This window comes from Entelurus aequoreus, linkage group LG18 (genome assembly GCF_033978785.1).
Source record: "Entelurus aequoreus isolate RoL-2023_Sb linkage group LG18, RoL_Eaeq_v1.1, whole genome shotgun sequence".
Taxonomy (NCBI): Eukaryota; Metazoa; Chordata; class Actinopteri; order Syngnathiformes; family Syngnathidae; genus Entelurus; species Entelurus aequoreus.
The window spans coordinates 11,818,978-11,840,171 of NC_084748.1; the positions used below are offsets into that span (position 1 = coordinate 11,818,978).

At 38.0% G+C, this 21,194-nt stretch overlaps 1 protein-coding gene across 2 annotated transcripts in view; it reads right to left on the reverse strand.

Moving 5' to 3' along the window:
* LOC133633793 (uncharacterized) overlaps window positions 1-21,194 on the reverse strand; it is a 41,690-nt gene that overhangs the window by 15,827 nt on the left and 4,669 nt on the right. The window contains exons 2-6 of one of the 2 annotated variants that reach the window (XM_062026494.1): window positions 13,323-13,467; window positions 5,420-5,561; window positions 5,202-5,331; window positions 1,239-1,338; window positions 52-127 (exon numbers count right to left, since the gene is read on the reverse strand). In XM_062026494.1, the coding sequence (XP_061882478.1) occupies window positions 52-127; window positions 1,239-1,338; window positions 5,202-5,331; window positions 5,420-5,555 (442 nt within the window). In that variant the 5' untranslated portion in view covers window positions 5,556-5,561; window positions 13,323-13,467. Of the gene's footprint in view, window positions 1-51; window positions 128-1,238; window positions 1,339-5,201; window positions 5,332-5,419; window positions 5,597-13,322; window positions 13,468-21,194 lie in introns of both variants that reach the window. The other variant, XM_062026495.1, reaches the window with a different exon arrangement.

Consider the following 21,194-nt stretch of genomic DNA (forward strand, 5'->3'; position numbering starts at 1 on the left):
TGGCGTGAGTTCAGCATCAGGCCGATGAAGTACGGTATTTACTGTACTCACCGTGGCAGTACGGTGTGTAGTTCATCCTCACAGAGGAACAGTCCAGAGAAATGCCCAACTTGTGGTAGGACTGAAACTGCAGAATTGATTGGTTATGATTGGTAGCGGTACATAGGGGATGATCACTACTCTATATACAGTCATGCTCATAAGTTTACATACCCTGGGAGAATTTATGATTTCTTGGCCGTTCTTCAGAGAATATGAATGATAGCACAAAAACCTTCCTTCCACTCACGCTTAATGGTTGTGTGAAGCTATTTATTGGCAAACAACTGTGTTTACTCTTTTTAAATCAAAATGACAAAAGAAAGTACCCAAATGACCCTGATCAAAAGTTGACATACCCTAGTGACTTTGATCTGATAACATGCACAAAAGTTGACACAAACAGGTTTGAATGGATAATCAAGGTTCCAATCCTCACCTGCGACATGTTTGTTTGTAATTAATGTGTGTGTATAAAAGGTCAGTGAGTTTCTGGGCTTCTCAGTGCTGCACAGATGTTTCTGGATTCTGAGTCATGGGGAAGGCAAAAGAATTGTCAAAGGATCTGCGAGAAAAGGTAATTGAACTGCATAAAACAGGAAAGGATTATAAAAAGATATCCAATGAATGGAGAATGCCAATCAGCAGTGTTCAAACGCTGATTAAGAAGTGGAAAATGAGGGATTCGGGTAGACCAGCAAAGATTTCAGCCACAGCTGCCAGGAAAATTGTTCCAGATGCAAAGAAAAATCCACAAATAACTTCAGCTGAAATACAGGACTCTCTGGAAAATTGTGGTGTGGCTGTTTCAAGATGCACAATAAGGAGGCACTTGAAGAAAAATGGGCTGCATGGTCGAGTCGCCAGAAGAAAGCCATTTCTGTGCAAATGTCACAAAGTATCCCGCTTACATTACGCCAAACAGCACAGAGACAAGCCTCAAAACTTCTGGAACAAAGTAATTTGGAGTGATGAGACCAAAATTTAACTTTTTGGCCACTCGACCATGCAGCCCATTTTTCTATATTCTATATTCTCCGAAGAATGGCCAAGAAATCATAAATTCTCCCAGGGTATGTAAACTTATGAGCACAACTGTATCCCACAGGACATCTTCTGGATGAACTTTGTAAAGGCTGAATATTACACTCAGCTCTTGTGGCGATCTAATTATATTGCTGTGAGTGTCACTGACTCACAATGCCGGGTTTCTTGAAGATCAGAGAACAGGTCTTAAGTCCCGGTGTGGAGACGTCAACTGGTGCCAGTACACAGGAAGCGTTGTAATAACGCCTAGAACTAAAAAAAATAGGATACAACAAATTTCACTTTCTCTTTTGACAGCAAGAAAACCGTATTTTTTCAAATCCTTTCATTTTCCCAAAATTCGACAGTGCGCCTTATAACCCGGTGCGCCTAATGTACGGAATCATTTTGGTTGTGCTTACCGACCTCAAAGCTATTTTATTTGGTACACGGTGAAATGATAAGTGTGACCAGCAGATGGCAGTCACACATAAGAGATACGTGTAGACTGCAATATGACTCAAGTAAACAACACCAAAATTGGATATGTTCCATTGAAAATATAGAACATTACACACGGCGCTCAAAAATCTATCAAAATGTTTTAGTGCGACTTTGGTAAGCTATGAAGCCACACCGCTTGATAGATTGTACTGTGCTTCAACATAGGAGTATTGTTATGGTGTGTGTATATAAGGTAAGACCAATTATCTGGCGTTTTGTTTCGCAATATTATGCAAAAGCAACTTTTCTCACTGCAAAAACTGAAATCTAAGTAAGATTAAATATCTCAAATAAGGGTGATATTTGCTTATTTTCTGTCTAATAAGATAATTCTTCTCACTAAGCAGATTTTATGTTAGAGTGTTTTACTTGTTTTAAGGGTTTTGGTCCTAAATGATCTCAGTAAGATATTACAGCTTGTTGCTGAGATTTGATGACCTATATTGAGTAAAACATGCTTGAAACTAGAATATCAACTGTTGCAAAGCTGTGTCATCAACACTCACAAGTATAAAACTACTTTTTTTAAAGTAATCATTTCTTACTTCAAGCATGAAAAAATAAATCATGATTTTGACACAATTGTGTCTCATAATTAAAACAGATGACAGCCAAATGGACTTTGCTGTTTTATTTTCAATGACTATACGTACTCATATATTAGTACAGTTGGCACAGTACAGTAAACTGACAGTTAATATTTAAACATTTAACATGTGACATTTCTAACAATTTTGAACAGAAATAGTTCATGCACATTCAAATAAATTCCTCAAAATTACAATTAAAAACATTTTAGCCGGGGGCCGGGCTGTATATATGCGCACTAATTGACTGAAAGAGCACGCACTTGGCGCGATAATATCATTTTATCCATGGAAAAATGCATTTTTAGACCATATGATTTGCCTGAGACCCCGAGAGTAACAAGATGTTGCCTTGTTGCCTTTCCATTAAGAACAATAGATTAGTTTTTAGTGTAAGTTTGCTGGTTTCAAGAAATGTAATGCCGAGCGCATATCATTATGTCAAGATAATGGCACTAGCATTTACTTCATTTAAGAATGTTTTTCAACATATTGAGCAAAAAGGTCTCTTTTTTTTCTACCAAGAAAAGTGCACTTGTTATTAGTGAGAATATTCTTATTTTAAGCTATTGTTTGGGTTCATTGAGGTTAGCTAATTTTACTTGTTTTGGAAAGTCTTGACAAGCCACATTTTCTTGTTCTATTGGCAGATAATTTTGCTTAGTTCAAATAAAATACCCTTAATTTTTGTATTATTTTTTCTTGTTTTTGGACACTGACTTTTTGCAGTGCTTACCTTCTGGTACCTGCTGATCTGTATTTGGGATCTGCGTAAATCCGGAAAATCTGCGCGTGTCCGCCTTTGTTGTCGGTGCCGACGCCATAGTCAGTAAGCTTCTTCTTTTTCTCTATCTTCTTGTTATGGGACATTCATCCTCCGCTGTTGCCATTTCTAATATAAAGTAGTGTAACGTTCTTACTTATATCTGTCAGTAAACTCGGCATGCAAGCACTAAAACATACCGGTGTAGTGAGTTTACATTATTCACCCAATGAACTCAAGCTATTAGAGAGTTCCGGTCAGACGGTTTTTCACGGGACACATTTCCGGCCTTATTGTTGCACTAGTGAGCCACGGATGAGGAGATGCTGCTCCGTTATTGATTGAAGTAAAGTCTGAATGTCATTAAAACAGTTAGCTCCATCTTTTGACACTTCTTCCACTCCCGTCCTTGCACGCTACACCGCTACAACAAAGATGACGGAGAAAAGACGCTGCCGAAGTGAACCACGTAAATAAGACCGCCAAGAAAACGGCGAATCCTGAAGCGACTGTCGGAATGAAGATGATCTGTAAAACATCATCTATGCAACATTTTGACCAAAGAACCACCAATACATGTTATGTAGACCACAAGGAAGTCTTTTACATTTAGAAAGAAAATCATAATAATATGACTCCTTTAATGCGCCTTAAAATCCAGTGAGCCTTTTGTATAAAAATAGACCTCGACTAGACCCACTCATTGGCAGTGCGCCTTATAATCCTATGGTCTGGAAAATACGGTATTGTTTCTGGTCACGAGTTTCCTTTGTTGCATGGCAGAGGTAGAAGGCTTAATCATACATACCGTATTTTCCGGACTATAGAGACTATAAACCGCACCCACTAAATTTTAGAAGAATTAGCTAACTGGGCAGTGGCTATTTTACACCATTTTTTTTTTATGCCTCCACAACCTGTAGAAAGGGTGGTCCCCACAAGTCATGATCAAAAACTTGGTCTCCATTCCAAATGATAACCAGTGTGTGTGTGTGTGTGTGTGTGTGTGTGTGTGTGTGTGTGTGTGTGTGTGTGTGTGTGTGTGTGTGTGTGTGTGTGTGTGTGTGTGTGTGTGTGTGTGTGTGTGTGTGTGTAAAGCACTTTATAAAGTTTGATTGATTGATTGAAATACATCTTTTTGCTACATGAGGAGGAGTACTTATTTAAAAGGAACAGGACTGTTTGTTCTTCATGATCAGAGGATCAAAAATGTGATAGTGATTCTTCACCTGGTTCCTCTGTACTCAGCCATGCATTCATTTGTGTGTGTGTGTGTGTGTGTGTGTGTGTGTGTGTGTGTGTGTGTGTGTGTGTGTGTGTGTGTGTGTGTGTGTGTGTGTGTGTGTGTGTGTGTGTGTGTGTGTGTGTGTGTGTGTGTGTGTGTGTGTGTGTGTGTGTGTGTGTTTGTGTGTGTTCTGGCAATGCTTACTTAATGGGGACATCGCTCTGTTTACACAGTCACCTTTAGGGGACCTCTGATGGTATGGGGACAAAAAAAACGGTCCCCTAAAGGGAAACCTATTTAAATGATAGTCAGATCATGTCATATTTAATTAGAACTTTTTTTTTTTTTTTTTAAATGGTCCTCAGTAGTCACGTACAAATTTGTGTGAATTATGCAAAAGTATTTAAATGTGGTCCCCATGAACCATATTAACTCTTTTTCCCCAGGGTCCCCAGTAAGAATGATCAGCACATTACTTCATCAATCCAGAGATTTAAAGACGTGTGTGAGCTAACTGGGCAGTGGCCATTTTACACCATTTTTTTTATGCCTCCACAACCTGTAGAAAGGGTGGTCCCCACAAGTGATGATCAAAAACGTGGTCCCCATTCCAAATGATAACCAGTGTGTGTGTGTGTGTGTGTGTAAAGCACTTTATAAATAAAGTTTGATTGATTGATTGAAATACATCTTTTTGCTACATGAGGAGGAGTACTTATTTAAAAGGTACAGGACTGTTTTGTTCTTCATGATCAGAGGATCAAGAATGTGATAGTGATTCTTCATCTGGCTCCTCTGTACTCAGCCATGCATTTATTTGTGTGTGTGTGTGTGTGTGTGTGTGTGTGTGTGTGTGTGTGTGTGTGTGTGTGTGTGTGTGTGTGTGTGTGTGTGTGTGTGTGTGTGTGTGTGTGTGGGTGTGGGTGTGGGTGTCTGTGTGTGTGTGTGTGTGTGTGTGAGAAATACTTATTTTCTTCAATCTAATCCAACTGTACGTATCGTAGTAACAAATGTAAACCAGTGTACCAAGGCAATGCGGTGTTGTGGTCAGTCTTACGTCTTCTTCTTCTCTGGAAGGCCAATTCTTTCTGCGTGTATGCGGCACGCCGTGTTGTCCGTGCGTAAAATGCGTGTGTCGTTCCACAGGCACGTGATGTTATGACTGTAGTCGTTGTAGCAGATGAGACCTGAGAGACACGGCAATTGTCGGTTTTATTTTTTGTTTTGTGCTTCTCTACAAAAAAAAAAAAAGAAGTGATTCCGGCAACAACTGACGTTCATGCTGGCGCTCGGGGCAGGTGTGTGTTTTGGCGTCGTCAACCCGTAGCAGGGAGAGGAGAGGGAAAAGCAGAACGGCCCTCATGTTTCTCTGCGGTCGATGCATGATGGAACTCACTGCTTCCTCCTCCATCTCACTCTGTGCACATGTGCAAATGAGGTGACGTTTGATTTCTGCATTTGGAAGCAGAGATAGCAGGCGATGGGAAGAAAAACAGAAGTAGACTTTTTAGTTTGTAGGCTTCACTTCCACATGCACACTTGTCACCGCACACCTGTGACTTGCTTTTTTTTATGAAAAGGAAAATAACATTTGTCAGTACCTTGCCTGCAGTTGAATTTGATTGTTTGTTTGTGAAGAGCACAAACATATATATATATATATATATATATACTACCACCACCATGCTTGACGGTAGGAATGGTGTTCCTAGGATTAAAGGCATCACCTTTTCTCCTCCAAACATATTGCTGGTTATTGTGGCCAAACAGCTAAATTTTTGTTTCATCTGACCACAGAACTTTCCTCCAGAAGGTTTTATCTTTGTCCATGTGATGTCAGATGAAACAAAAATGTAGCTGTTTGGCCACAATACCTAGCAATATGTTTGGAGGAGAAAAGGTGAGGCCTTTAATCCCAGGAACACCTTTCCTACAGCCAAGCATGGTGGTGGTAGTATTATGCTCTGGGCCTGTTTAGCTGCCAATGGACTTGGTGCTTTAAATGGGACAAATGGAAAATGTAGATTACCTCCAAATCCTTCAGGACAACCTAAAGTGATTGTTTTAGTTACCATGGCTGCTTATTATTTTCACCTGCCTCTGATTGGTGTTCGGGACGCTCACCTGTTCCCCGAGCACTAATCAGAGGCATTATTTAAGCCTGCCTTTGCCGGCCAATCGGCCTGGCTTCTTTGTTTGCTTCTTGCTACCGTCACGTGAGTATTCCCTGTCTCTAGTCTATGCTAAGTGTTAGCATTAGCGTCCAGTGCATTCGGCACGTTTTGCCTTTGACTTGTTTTCCGTTTTTTGTACTTCTTTGATTTCGACAATAAATCATGTTTTTTAGAGATGGGTTGATGAGGAGTCATGAAGCGTTTCGACACATTGCAAAACTGTATTGATACTGTGTCGATACTGTGTCACTAAATACTGACATCTGCTGGATATTAAAAATCCCTACAGGCAACCTATGGACCGACTCAACTGACACTGATTTTATAATCTAGTACAGGGGTCACCAACGCGGTGCCCGTGGGCACCAGGTCGCCCGTAAGGACCAGATGAGTCGCCCGCGGGCCTGTTCTAAAATATATATATATATATATATATATATATATATATATATATATATATATATATATATATATATATATATATATATATATATATATATATATATATATATATATATATATATATATATATTTATTTATTTATTTATTTTTTTAAATTAAATCTACATAGAAAAAACACAAGATACACTTTCAATCAGTGCATCAACCCAAACAACCTCCCCCATGCACACTCATCCACACCCACTCACACAAAAGGGGTTATTTCTTTCTGCTACCAATATTCTGGTTCCCACAACATAGACAACACATCTGCAAGGGACACAGTCCCTGAAGCACTCATGATTGTATAGGCTGCTGGTCCACTAACATTTTCATTAATTACTATTTTTTATGTAATTATTTTTATATTGTTTTACTTTCTTTTTTATCCAAGAAAATGTTTTTTATTTATTTATCTTATTTTATTTTATTTTTTAAAAAAGGGCCTTATCTTCAACAGACCAGGTTGTCAATGAAATTAGATTTGTTTAAAGGGTTTTTTAAACTAGGCCCAGTCCAGATAATGTCCAAGTCGGACTCAGCAACACACACCTTCATTCATGTACACAGAAAAAAATTAGGGAACACAACAGATTGCATATAATTTATAAACAAAATTACATTTTCAAAATAAGCATTTATGTACAGTCCAGATTATGTCCAGGTCACTCAAATTAGGGAACACAACAACAGATATCATATAATCTATAAACATAATTATACTTTCAAAATAAGCCTTTGAGGACTTCTCATCTTTTTTTTAATGTTTTTTGGCATCATTATCGTTTTCAACCATGTAACTTTCTAAAGTTAGAAAATACTGAATAAATGTTTTAAAGAAAGTAATACTAAGTGAATATCTGTTTTTGGCCTTAAAAATAAACATTTTACCGAGTACTATAATTAAATTGACTAAATCATGATTGTCAATGAACTCTCCTAAAATAACAGAAACCACATTTGTGTACCACTCAATGTTTAAATACATCTTTGGAACAATTGATGCTTTTAAAGACAGACACATAGCTTCAAGGTTGAGAAGTTTCAGGCCCCCATATTCATACTCTTTGTACAAAACCTTTCTTTTAATCTTTTCTGGTTTGCCGTTCCAGACAAAATCGAAGACCCTCCGCTCATGAATCTTAAAAAAGTTTTGTGATGGAGCTGGTAATGACAAAAACAAATAAATAAATTGAGGAATATTTAACGAGTTGGCAATAGACATTCTACCATACAAGGTTAGGGATTTCCCTTTCCATAATTGCATAATTTTGTCCAGCTTTCTTAGTCGATTATCATAATTTACTGAGCCTAGATCTTCCAGATTTTCTGGGACAACAACACCAAGTATGTTAACTGGTCCATCTGTCCACAAAACAGGCACTTTGCATTCCATTCAAAAGGACGTTCCCTTTAGATTTCCGATCCTTAACATTTTACATTTATCATAATTAAGCTTAAGGCCAGATTGCTGTGAAAATATGTCCAAAAGATTAAGAAGATTCCGCAAACAATGAGGAAAAATCTTATCTTTGTGAATCAGCCTTTTCTGACATGAACTTCATCAAGAACAAACACAGAACACGCCTCACTGATGCACATCTGCAAGACTCACTCAGAGTTGCAGTGTCAAGTTACACACCAGAGTACAACACACTAGTTAACAGCATGCAATGCCAGGCTTCCCACTAACTGACAAAGAAACAGATAACAGATTTGGTGTCCAGTTCAAAGTGTGACATGATTTAAAAATCTGAGAGTTTACTTTTGTATTTTACATGAGTTATTATTTGTACAAACATGGTGCAAAGTAATTCATGATTTGTTAAAAAATGTTAGTGGCTAGCTAGTTAAAATGGGATATTGTGATTTCACAAGACTGTCTTAGAAGTGATCATTTGAAAATGTTCAATTTGAAAAATGTGCACTTAGAGAAAATATAAAAATAAAGTGTTGCATATTGATATTTATCTGTTTCTATATATATTTATTGTGAGAAATCATTAAGATGATCAGTGTTTCCACAAAGATAAATATCATTAATTATTAATAATAACAGAGTTAAAGGTAAATTGAGCAAATTGGCTACTTCTGCCAATTTATTTATCTAACTGGTAGCCCTTCGCATTAATCAGTACCCAAGAAGTAGCCCTTGGTTTCAAAAAGGTTGGTGACCCCTGATCTAGTATATACAATAATATAAATCAAGTCATTGTATTTCATTTAGGATTATTTTATATCTTCATTTAAATAAAAATATATTTGTATCTTTTTTAGATACAGTCAATAAATAATGTGAACATGTATAATAACATGGAAAAAAAACTAAGAGAACGTGTTGTGAATGAGGATGCTTGTGGACTGGGAATTTTTATTTATTTATTTTTTACACATTTTTATTTAAAAAAAAAACAGTTTTTCCAACGTATTCAATTTTAGATGATTTCTCTTAGTTATTATTTCTCCGGCTGTAGAAAAGACCCGCTCACAGGCAATGTTCCCTCTAAATGTTCAAGTGTCTGAGCAAACACAAAAACTCCCTGAGCATTCAGTGGAGCACATGTGAGCAACATCACACGTGGCAATACCAGCAGCACACCTGTCTCAAACCAATCTTTTATAAAAACACTCAAATGAGAGGGGTCATTTTCATGAGGTTAATTTGGAATATTAGTGATTTGGCCCACTTGTAATGAAAATAAAAGAAATCTTGTTTTTCACAAGCTATGGATTAGTATTGTACAATATGTCTGGGTGGGGGTCCTGCTTTGGAAATCATTTGTACCCCTTTCAGAGATCACATTTAGTTCCCCTTAAACATCCTCATGTTGCACAATACGTCCTCATGTTGCACAATACGTCACTTCCTGTCAATGAGAAAGGACGCAAAAGAGAAAGGCTCCGCTCTTGCTACCGGAGTTTTTTGTTCAATCTGAAGATTTTGACCACGGATTTGCGATCACAGCCACAGGAGAGTACCCTGGCATCTTCAATCTGATTTTGGTCAGTTGAGAGGCACTGGTACGCTGAAAGAAGGCGAGTTGGGAGAGCCGTTAGCCTCAAGCCAAAGGCGCCTTGCCGCAGTTCAAAGCGGTTGCCTAGCAACCAAAAGCTACGGCGAGTTTACAGCTGTCTTAAAGTGACCCCGACGTCGCAGAGTGATATAAGTTGACAGGCTGACACCTCAAATTGATCTCTGAACGGCGCAAGATACGAAATTGTTGGAAAAAACAAGTTAAAGTGCCGCAAGTCGCTAAAGAAGCAACTGCCGTTAAGACACAAGCAAGAGGCAGTGACGTCAGTGACTGCCGCGATGCGAAAAGGTAAAGGAAAGATTGAAATCCCGAAACCTTCGGGGTCAGCTGTTACAGAACACAACTGGGAACAAGATTTGAGGTTGGACACAGGACATGATGGGAATCAAGAAGTGATACTACAAAAACTTGAAGAAATGAAAGAAGAAATGTAAGAAGAATTGAAAGAAATGAAAAAAGAAATGAAAGAAATGAAAAAAGAAATGAAAGAAATGAAAAAAGAAATGAAAGAATTGAAAGAATATCTGAGAAAAGTAACAACAGAACACAAACAAGATGTGAAAAGTCTGCAGGAAAATATAGAAAATCTGCAATCTCAGAACAACAGAAGAAATAATGAAGCCACTGAAATGGGCAAACGAATGAAGACCCTTCAAGAAGACAACAACATGTTGAGGAATATCATAGATGAAATGGATCAGGACAAACGAATGAATGATATCATCGTGACTGGGCACCGAATTAAACCAAGATCCTATGCGAAAGCTGTGAATAATGAAGGTGAACCAGATGAAATGGATATGATCTCAGCAGAACAGCAAGTGGTCAACTTTCTGCAATCAAAGGAAATTGAAATTGACATTAATACCATGGAAACATGCATCCCACTGAACGGAAGAAACGACAACGCCACTCCAGTCGTGCTCGTGAAACTCGTAAACAGAAAATCTAAAATGGCATTGCTGAGACAGGGAAAGAAGCTGAAGGGAACAAATGTGTACATGAATAAGCATCTCACAAAACGCAATGCTGGAATCGCCAAGAAAGCACGCGACTTGAGAAAGCAGGGAAAAATCCAGGGAACTTGGAGCATCAACTGTAAAATCTACATCAAGCTGAATGGAGGCCCAGAAGCAAGAGTAATTGTTGTCCATGACATCAAGGACCTGGACAATTTTTAAAGTTTACACAGCTACCACAACAACGATGATAATGGACTCTGACAGAAAACAAGCACCTAAATTCAGCATCGGCACTACTATGTTCCAAGGGACGACTAAACAAGAGGACCTACATTCAGGATTGCATCCACCTACACTTATTGAGATTATTGAAACAACATCAAAGTTTGTTGAACAAGAAAATATGGAACTAAGAAATTTCTGCAACAAAGATTACAAAAACCAGGATTTGGAAAATGATATAGATCCAGATACAAATTTTTTCTCCCACATCAGTAATAATTGTTTTTATTATACAGATGATCAATATAATAGCAACATTACATGCGATAACAAATAGTCAATTATTCATTTTAATAGCAGAAGCTTGTATGCAAACTACAACAACATTAAGAACTTTTTGGAACACATCAACGAACCATTCAAAGTGATTGCTGTCACAGAAACATGGATTGATGATAAAAAAAGGAATAGATTTTGATCTGGAGGGATATGAACTAAACTACATCAACAGAACCAACAAAAATGGAGGAGTAGCTGTGTACGTGATGAAGAACCTGAACTACAAAGTAGTAAAAAACATGTCATTTGCCATGGATAATATCTTAGAATGTATAACCATTGAAATATGTCAGGAAAAAAGCAAAAACATATTCATCAGTTGTATATATAGATCACCTAAGTCAAGTATAGAAACATTTGAAGAATGGATCAAGGCTACTTACATGGACAATGGTCAAAGAATAATGTTCTTATGTGGTGACTTTAATATTGACTTATTGAACCCTAACAAGCAAAAGTCTAATGTACAGCATCAGTTTATATCCAAAAATCACAAAGCCAAGCAGAATCACAGCACACTGTGCCACGCTTATTGATAATATTTTTACCAATGAGTTTGACAATAACACTACAAGTGGTCTACTTATAACCGACGTTAGTGATCATCTGCCAGTTTTTACAATATATGATGGACACTACAAGAAGAACATGGAAGACAAAAGGACATTTCGAAGACTGTGCACAGAGAAGAGGATGACTGCTTTCAAAATTGAGCTACAAAAGCAAGATTGGGACAATGTGTACAAGGAAAAAGAATAGAAAAATAGATCAGTTAGAATAATACATAATGTTGGATATAGAGAACATACAAATCCTTTATTTATTGAATCAAAGATACTGAAATTCCACGACATAGTGAATTTGCAAACAGCTAAAAGTATGCACAAAGCAAACTATAACCTGCTACCCAAGAATATACAACAATTCTTCTCAACAAAAGAGGAGAAATATAATCTTAGAGAAAAATGTAATTTAAAACATTTGTACGCACGTACAACACTTAAGACCTTCAGTATATCAATATGTGGAATTAAATTATGGAATGGATTAAGCAAAGCAATCAAACAATGTACTAATATGATCCACTTCAAGAAACTCTTCAAACTTAAAGTGTTTACAAAGTACAAAGAAGAAGAACCATGACAAACATTCTCAATTTATTTCATCCATCCATTCATTCATTCTTAAAGTAATCTTACTTATCTCATCATATGAAATAGGACTTTCTTCACCAATTATTATTAATTAAATTCTTACTATTATTTATTTATTTATTTTTATTGTGATTACCTATGGAGTTTATTGTGAATAAATTGAGAACAGGAAGTGAATGAGAAAGTTTCAGCAACTGTTATGTAAAGAAAAGGGGTAGGATTAAATAAGCTCTGCTTCTTCCTACTCCTTTTCGAACATGTTGAAAAGAGAAACTGGAAATTGTGATGTATCATGTTGTATGCTTGCATGTTCGAAATAAACTCAAACTCTAACTCTAACTCTAACAATGAAATGTAAGCATAGGATGAAGTGTGCATTCCTGTAACTTTCTCTAGTAACAGCATTCCATGATTAACATCAATATATTAACATTAAGGAGGCGGGAGTGCGACACAGTTCGCGTATCGGTCACGTGACCAAAACAGCTGATGATCGGTCACATGACTTTCTAAAAGCGGTACGCGCACCGACACAGGGTTTCGCTCTATGAGTTAGACACATGTGCCGATGCATCGGTGTTGCCGGACCCATCACTAATGTTCTTACCTGCAATCCTGGTCCGGAGTGGTCCGTCTGCATCCCGGGGGAACGAACCCCGCAGTAAGTAATGATATTGAGATGACATATTGGTAGTCACACGATCATCTATTTTGAGTCATCGTTCAAATGACCAACTTGTACAATCTGGCTAGTTTTTATTCGACACAACAAATGTAGTACATAATATCTAGAATAAACCTTTCAACATGGAAGACTTGTACGTGAAATGCACATTTCTGTGTGGCTTTACCTGTCGTGGAAGCTGCACAACGTCCCTTCCAGTCCGTCGGATGTCATGTCTATCAACGCCGCAGCCGATAAAGACTAAAAAGGTGAGGGAAACCTCATTTTATATCACATGCGCTGCTTTCATGTCCTCCTGGTCTGACTCCGCCCTAAAAACACACAGTAATTCGAGTTATGAACCCTGGCCATGACTGAATCAAAACAAGTGCTGGCAATGGTTGTGTACGTTAGGGATGTAAATGGTGTAAAGGTGACTTTAAAGAAAGATGCACGAGTCGCTTACATGTCGACATTTAAACTGTGGTGAAAAACACAACTTTTTTTGTCCTTCGCACATTTCCGTGCAGGAAGGCGCGAGCACTCGCCACACTTACCTGTTTTTGAGGTTTCGGTTAAGTTCCATTAGTGACTTCCTGCTGTACTTGTGTACTTTTAACATTGAATATAAAGTTTAAATTCAGTGGTGAAATAGTTCAGTGCAAGGATGTCCAAACTTTTTCAGGAAGGATGCAGGGGCACTTTGATACATTGTGTACATTAAATGTACTAAAACCAACACAATAAAGGTCAATAAATACAAAACCCCAAAACCAGTGAAGTTGGCACGTTGTGTAAATGGTAAATAAAAACAGAATACAATGATTTGCAAATCCTTTTCAACTTATATTCAATTGAATAGACTGCAAAGACAAGATATTTAACGTTCGAACTGGAAAACGTTGGGGTTTTTTTTGCAAATATTAGCTCATTTGGAATTTGATGCCTGCAACATGTTTCAAAAAAGCTGGCACAAGTGGCAAAAATGACTGAGAAAGTTGGGGAATGCTCATCAAACACTTATTTGGAACATCCCACAGGTGAACAGGCTAATTGGGAACAGGTGGGTGCCATGATTGGGTATAAAAGCAGCTTCCATGAAATGCTCAGTCGTTCACAAACACGGATGGGGCGAGGGTCACCACTTTGTCAACAAATGCGTGAGCAAATTGTCCAACAGTTTAAGAACAACATTTATCAACCAGCTATTGCAAGGAATTTAGGGATTTCACCATATGCGGTCTGTAATACCCTCAAAAAGGTTCAGAGAATCTGGAGAAATCACTGCACTATAAAACTCCAGCTGCGGGCCGTAAATGGCCCCCGTGCCGCACTTTGGACACCACTGGTTTACGGCTGCCATGTTAGCTCCACACACCTGCCCAATGTCACGTATTATTGTGCTTATTTTCTGCATTACGGAATTACACATGAACAATATGCTTCTAATATTTTCACCCGCTTGCAGCTTCATTTTCTCGAGAAGGGAATCGAACACGCTTATGAGAGCGACGAGGCAGAAGTGAGAGAGACAGACGGCAAGGAAGGGGAAGCGGGGAAACTCTAAATTGGGAATGAGATTATAAAGACCTACTCCGCGTCGTGATGACGCAAATCGCAACAAACTTCCCACATAGACAAACGTTGTAAAAAAAACAAGTTTCCACCACAATATCGACTATTCCATCAGATTTTGTATTTTTGTCCTCAGATTTCCCATCAAACTATAGACTATTAGGAGCTAGTAGCTACACGGAAGCTCAACACTAGCTAGACATACCTACTAATAATTGAACAATACAATTATCAAATATAGTTGCCTATTACTTACACATACACAGGCCTCCAATTTTAACTTGTTAAGGTCAAGGAAAGTGTTGCCTCAAAGGAGGGCTCATATTTTAGGGCACCAAGGCAAGTTAGAAGGACACCAAGGCCAACATGATTTTCTTTCAAGGCAGGAGATGTATATATACATAAATTAGAGATGTCCGATAATGGCTTTTTTGCCGATATCCCATATTCCGATATTGTCCAACTCTTAATTACCGATTCCGATATTAACCGATACCGATATCATACTTGCCAACCTTGAGACCTCCGATACCGGGAGGTGGGGGGTGGGGGGCGTGGTCGGGGGTGGGGCGGGGGCCGTGGTTGGGGCGTGGTTAATTACCGATTCCGATATTAACCGATACCGATATCGTACTTGCCAACCTTGAGACCTCCGATACCGGGAGGTGGGGGGTGGGGGGCGTGGTCGGGGGTGGGGCGGGGGCCGTGGTTGGGGCGTGGTTAAGAGGGGAATATATTTAGGCTCGAATTCACCAACTCAAGTATTTCATATATATATATATATATATATATATATATATATATATATATATATATATATATATATATATATATATATATATATATATATATATATTAGGGCTGGGAATCTTTGGGTGTCCCACGATTCGATTCAAAATCGATTCTTGGGGTCACAATTCGATTCAGAATCGATTTATTTTTTTTCAATTCAACACGATTATCGATTCAAAAACGATTTTTTATTTTTTTTTTCTATTTTTTATTTATTTATTTTTTTAATGAAAACAATACACAACAATACCATAATAATGCAATACGATTTCAAAACAAAACCCGACCCAGCAACATTCAGAATAGCAATAAACAGAGCAATTGAGGACACACAAACATGACACGGAACAATCTAAAAGTAGTGAGACAAAAATGAATATTATCAACAACAGTATCAATATTAGTAACAATTTCAACATAGCAGTGATTAAAAATCCCTCATTGATATTATCATTACAAACATTAATAAAAAAAAAAAATACAAAAAATGAACAATAGTGTCACAGTGGCTTACACTTGCATCGCATCTCATAAACTAAATGTCTAATGATAATGTCAATGAGGGATTTTTAATCACTGCTATGTTGAAATTGTAACTAATATTGATACTATTGTTGATAATATTCATTTTTGTTTCACTACTTTTGGTTTGTTCTGTGTCGTGTTTGTGTCTCCTCTCAATTGCTCTGTTTATTGCAGTTCTGAGTGTTGCTGGGTCGGGTTTGGTTTTGGAATTGGATTGCATTGTTATGGTATTGCTGTGTATTGTTTTGTTGGATTGATTAATTAAAAAAATTAAAAAATAAATAAATACATTTAATTTAAAAAAATAATAATAAATCGATTTTTTAAAAATGAGTATTGATTCTGAATCGCACAACGTGAGAATCCCGATTCGAATTCGAATCGATTTTTTCCCACACCCCTAATATATATATATATATATATTTATGTTATTATACATATAAATAAAATAAATACTTGAATTTCAGTGTTCTGGAGGCTATCCAGTAGATGGCAGTATTGTCCTGTTTAAGAGTGTCACAACCTTGCTGTTTACGGCAGACAAACTGCTTTACGGTAGACTAAACGTGACTGCTGTTGTTGTGTGTTGTTACCGCGCTGGGAGGACGTTAATGAAACTGCCTAACAACAAACCCACATAAGAAACCAAGAACTCGCCCTCGATCATTCTACAGTTATGACGTCATTGGGCAGGCAAGCTGTTTATATCGTGAGAACAGGCTGTCCCCACTCAGGTCTGCATTGAGCTGGAGGGGGCGTGGCCTCCAGCTCCGGCTGAATACCGGGAGTTTGTCGGGAGAAAATTTCTGCCGGGAGGTTATCGGGAGAGGCGCTGAATACCGGGAGTCTCCCGCTAAAAACGGGAGGGTTGGCAAGTATGACCGATATATACAGTCGTGGAATTAACACATTATTATGCCTAATTTTGTTGTGATGCCCCGCTGGATGCATTAAACAATGTAACAAGGTTTTCCTAAAAAATAAATCAACTCAAGTTATGGAAAAAAAATGCCAACATGGCACTGCCATATTTATTATTGAAGTCACAAAGTGCATTATTTTTTTTAACATGCCTCAAAACAGCAGCTTGGAATTTAGGGACATGCTCTCCCTGAGAGAGCATGAGGAGGTTGAGGTGGGCGGAGTTGGGGGATGCAGGGTCGAGTTGGGGGCGCGGGGGGATAGGAGGTACGGGTAGCGGGGGAGGGGGGGTTGTATATTGTAGCGTCCCGGAAGAGTTCTGTTGTGTTTATGTTGTGTTACAGTGCGGATGTTCTCCCAAAATTGTTTGGTGTGGGTTCACAGTGTGGCGCATATTTGTAACAATGTCAAAGTTGTTTATACATCCACCCTCAGTGTGACCTGTATGGCTGTTGACCAAGTATGCCTTGCATTCACTTGTGTGTGTCAAAAGCCGAAGATATTATGTAACTGGGCCGGCACGCAAAGGCAGTGCCTTTAAGGCAAGCCCCCAATATTGTCGTATGGGTGGAAATCGGGAGAATGGTTGCCCCGGGAGATTTTCGGGAGGGGCACTGAAATTTGTGAGTCTCCCGGGAAAATCGTGAGGGTTGGCAAGTATGACTGGGAGGTGCAACTGCTCTGTACTTCTCCCTACGTCCGTGTACCACTCCGTACAGCGGCGTTTTAAAAAGTCATACATTTTACTTTTTGAAACCGATACCGATAATTTCCGATATTACATTTTAAAGCATTTATCGACCGATAATATCGGCAGTCCGATATTATCGGACATCTCTAACATAATTTTTTTTTTTTTTTAATTATTATTATTTTTACAATTTTCATATGTACTCCAGCACCCCCCGCCACACCGAGAGGGACAAGCGGTAGAAAATGGATGGATGGATATAAAATCATTTTGAAAGATGGCACCTGATGGCCATAAGACGTAACTGCACTTTTTGTCCATATACACTACCGTTCAAAAGTTTGGGGTCACCCAAACAATTTTGTGGAATAGCCTTCATTTCTAAGACAAGAATAGACTGTCGAGTTTCAGATGAAAGTTCTCTTTTTCTGGCCATTTTGAGCGTTTAATTGACCCTACAAATGTGATGCTCCAGAAACTCAATCTGCTCAAAGGAAGGTCAGTTTTGTAGCTTCTGTAACGAGCTAAACTGTTTTCAGATGTGTGAACATGATTGCACAAGGGTTTTCTAATCATCAATTAGCCTTCTGAGCCAATGAGCAAACACATTGTACCATTAGAACACTGGAGTGATAGTTGCTGGAAATGGGCCTCTATACACCTATGTAGATATTGCACCAAAAACCAGACATTTGCAGCTAGAATAGTCATTTACCACATTAGCAATGTATAGAGTGTATTTCTTTAAAGTTAAGACTAGTTTAAAGTTATCTTCATTGAAAAGTACAGTGCTTTTCCTTCAAAAATAAGGACATTTCAATGTGACCCCAAACTTTTGAACGGTAGTGTAGATAAAAAATAGTGTTCATGTACGACAGGGGTGTCCAAACTTTTTCCACTGAGGGCCGCACACGGAAAAATTAAAGCATGCGGGGGTCATTTTGATATTTTTCATTTTCAAACCATAACAAAGTATATGCATTTTTTATTTATTTTACCTTTAGGGGTCCCGGTGACCATAAAGGGTCTCAGTCATTAAAATGTTAAAAATAAGTCAGATTATTTTTTTTTTTTAATTATTTAACGCTTACAGTAAATCTCTATACAAACTTCAAGTTGATATAAAGTAATACAAATTTAAAAAAAATGTTTTATGGCTTTTCTGTCAAAAACAACTTAGTTTTTTTATAGTAAAACTGAAATATGCAGTATTTAGTTATTAGAGCCCTAAAGGATCAATAATGCAGGACACCATTGATTTTAATTCTTTCATATTTTTGAGTAATCACAGTGAAAAGATAAATAAAAAATCACTAAATTTGGGATCCAAAAGGTGCCCCACTCATGAAGTGACACATTTTTATTAGGTTTTTCTTTTACTTTCAACACTTAAGTTACAAGATCAACTTCAGATATATCGGTCGATTTTATGCTGGAACTATTATTTTGTTTGCGCTTTTGTCAAAGAAAACTTTGATGTTTTTATATGGCCACTACACAATATATGCAATATTTCCCACATAAAACATTTTGAAGTAATTGGAGCCCTGAAAATAATTCATTATAACATGGATTTTTTTGTCATTATTTTTATTTTTTGAGCAATGGCAAAAAAAGAAAAATGAAGAAAGACAAAAGAAAAAAAAACAGCCTGCATGGCAGCTTTGTGTCAACATTGCAACTTTTTCTCGTTAGATTTCACCTCATTCCACTTTTTTTAATGTTCTTTTTTTATTTTTACAATACTATTTCCAGAATGTGTGGCGGGCCGGTAAACAATTAGCTGCGGGCCGCAAATGGCCCCCGGGCCGCACTTTGGACACCCCTGATGTACGAGATCTAGGGCTGCCAATTATGGCTAAAGTAATAGTTTAAGATTATTGTTATCAATATTGAAATCATGATTACTGATTGTTTGGTAAAGCAGCGTTGGGGTGTGAATGTAATACCATCATGTCATTTGGAATGTCTAATAAAAAGGCTATAGATAAACGTTATCCATATATCTAAAGACAAATATTATTTTTTTAATTCTTTATTAATATCAACTTGTCAGCTTTTTGTCATTACATGATGCCTTTATCTCTATTTTTACATTTTGATAGATGGGGGGTTTTTTTGTTGTTAGTTTTTTCCAAGTTCTGTACATTCATATGTACATGTAGATGTTGTATCAGGACAGATCCCTTAAGAGTTTGAGCAGAAATATGTCATATAGGAATTAACTATACACAATAAAACATTAACAAAATGCTGTGTCACATGAATGGTTTTTGAGACATGAAAAAAACACAAGTAATGTCAAAAAAAACATGGTGTTTACTTTTTGATATCAAAATAAAACACAAAGCAAGTTTGGCTAATGAAGATGAAATCTAATAAACAAGCTTTGTTCTTCTCCAACACCTCCCTAGTGTTTCATCAGTACAACAGTTTGGCCAACAAACAAACAAAAAAACGAAGTGACACCTCTCACATCGAATACACAATCTTCACAGCCTTCGTTCAGTTCGATGAGGTGACCAAACATTTTAGCCAGTATTGATGTTATTTGAACACTGATACAGTTTGCAGTTGAACAAAGGAGGAGTGAACATCCCAGTAAACAAAGTAAAGACTTTATAAACAAGTTGTGACAACGTTCACGACACATCACCTGCAGCAAAACATCAAATAGTTTTCTCCTTCGCTGTATACTTTTAGTGTGGGGACAAGTACATATGTCTCCAATATTGTCCACACCTGTCTCCATCTAAACACAGCGGTGTGCTCTTAAACGCACGGCGGGAAGCGACGTAAAATGACGTTAAACCAAGCGCTTGGCTCCGTTTACTCCGAGGAGAAATCTCCACAGCAAAGTCCGCGTAGTTAGTCCGCCCTGATTATCAAGCCAAACGCCGCTAGTGCGCATTCGCTTTACTTCGTGTTGCCTAAAATGCATTAATAAATTACGTTTTTTTCGGTAATTATCATTATACCGTTTACCGTTAGAGCCCCAGTCCATTAACAAGTAAAAAGTCAAGGGTGGTCACGGCATGTTCCTGCTGCAGATGTTGGTACATTTTTTGGGCATTACGGCGAAAGACGGTAACGGTTAAATTCCTGCCCTGCATACAAAGTCTTGTTGCGTCTGACCAGTCTCCCTCTCAGGGAATTTAAATCACCGGTCAATCCCAAGTTCTTTCGATGACATATATGCTGAGTAAGAAGGACCTTCAAGACAGAATAGGAATATTATCAAGTTTTACTAAAGCTTTAGGAGACCAGTCCAATTGTTCTTTCATATCGACATCTGGAAGTGGTCTGCCGTTCAAACGGGCAGAGCCAACATATTGAATACACAAACAGTCCCCCCCCCCCCCCCCCCCCCCCCCAGAAAGGAATGCATCCCCCTGCTCTAACACTGATAAGACAAGGAGGGGGATGCATCCCACCCACATTCCAATGCCGAAGAGACTACACAGATATCTGCAGACAAAGAGAGACAAGTATACAGTGTATACACTGTAAATCATACTTGCCAACCCTCCCGTTTTTAGCGGGAGAATCCCGATA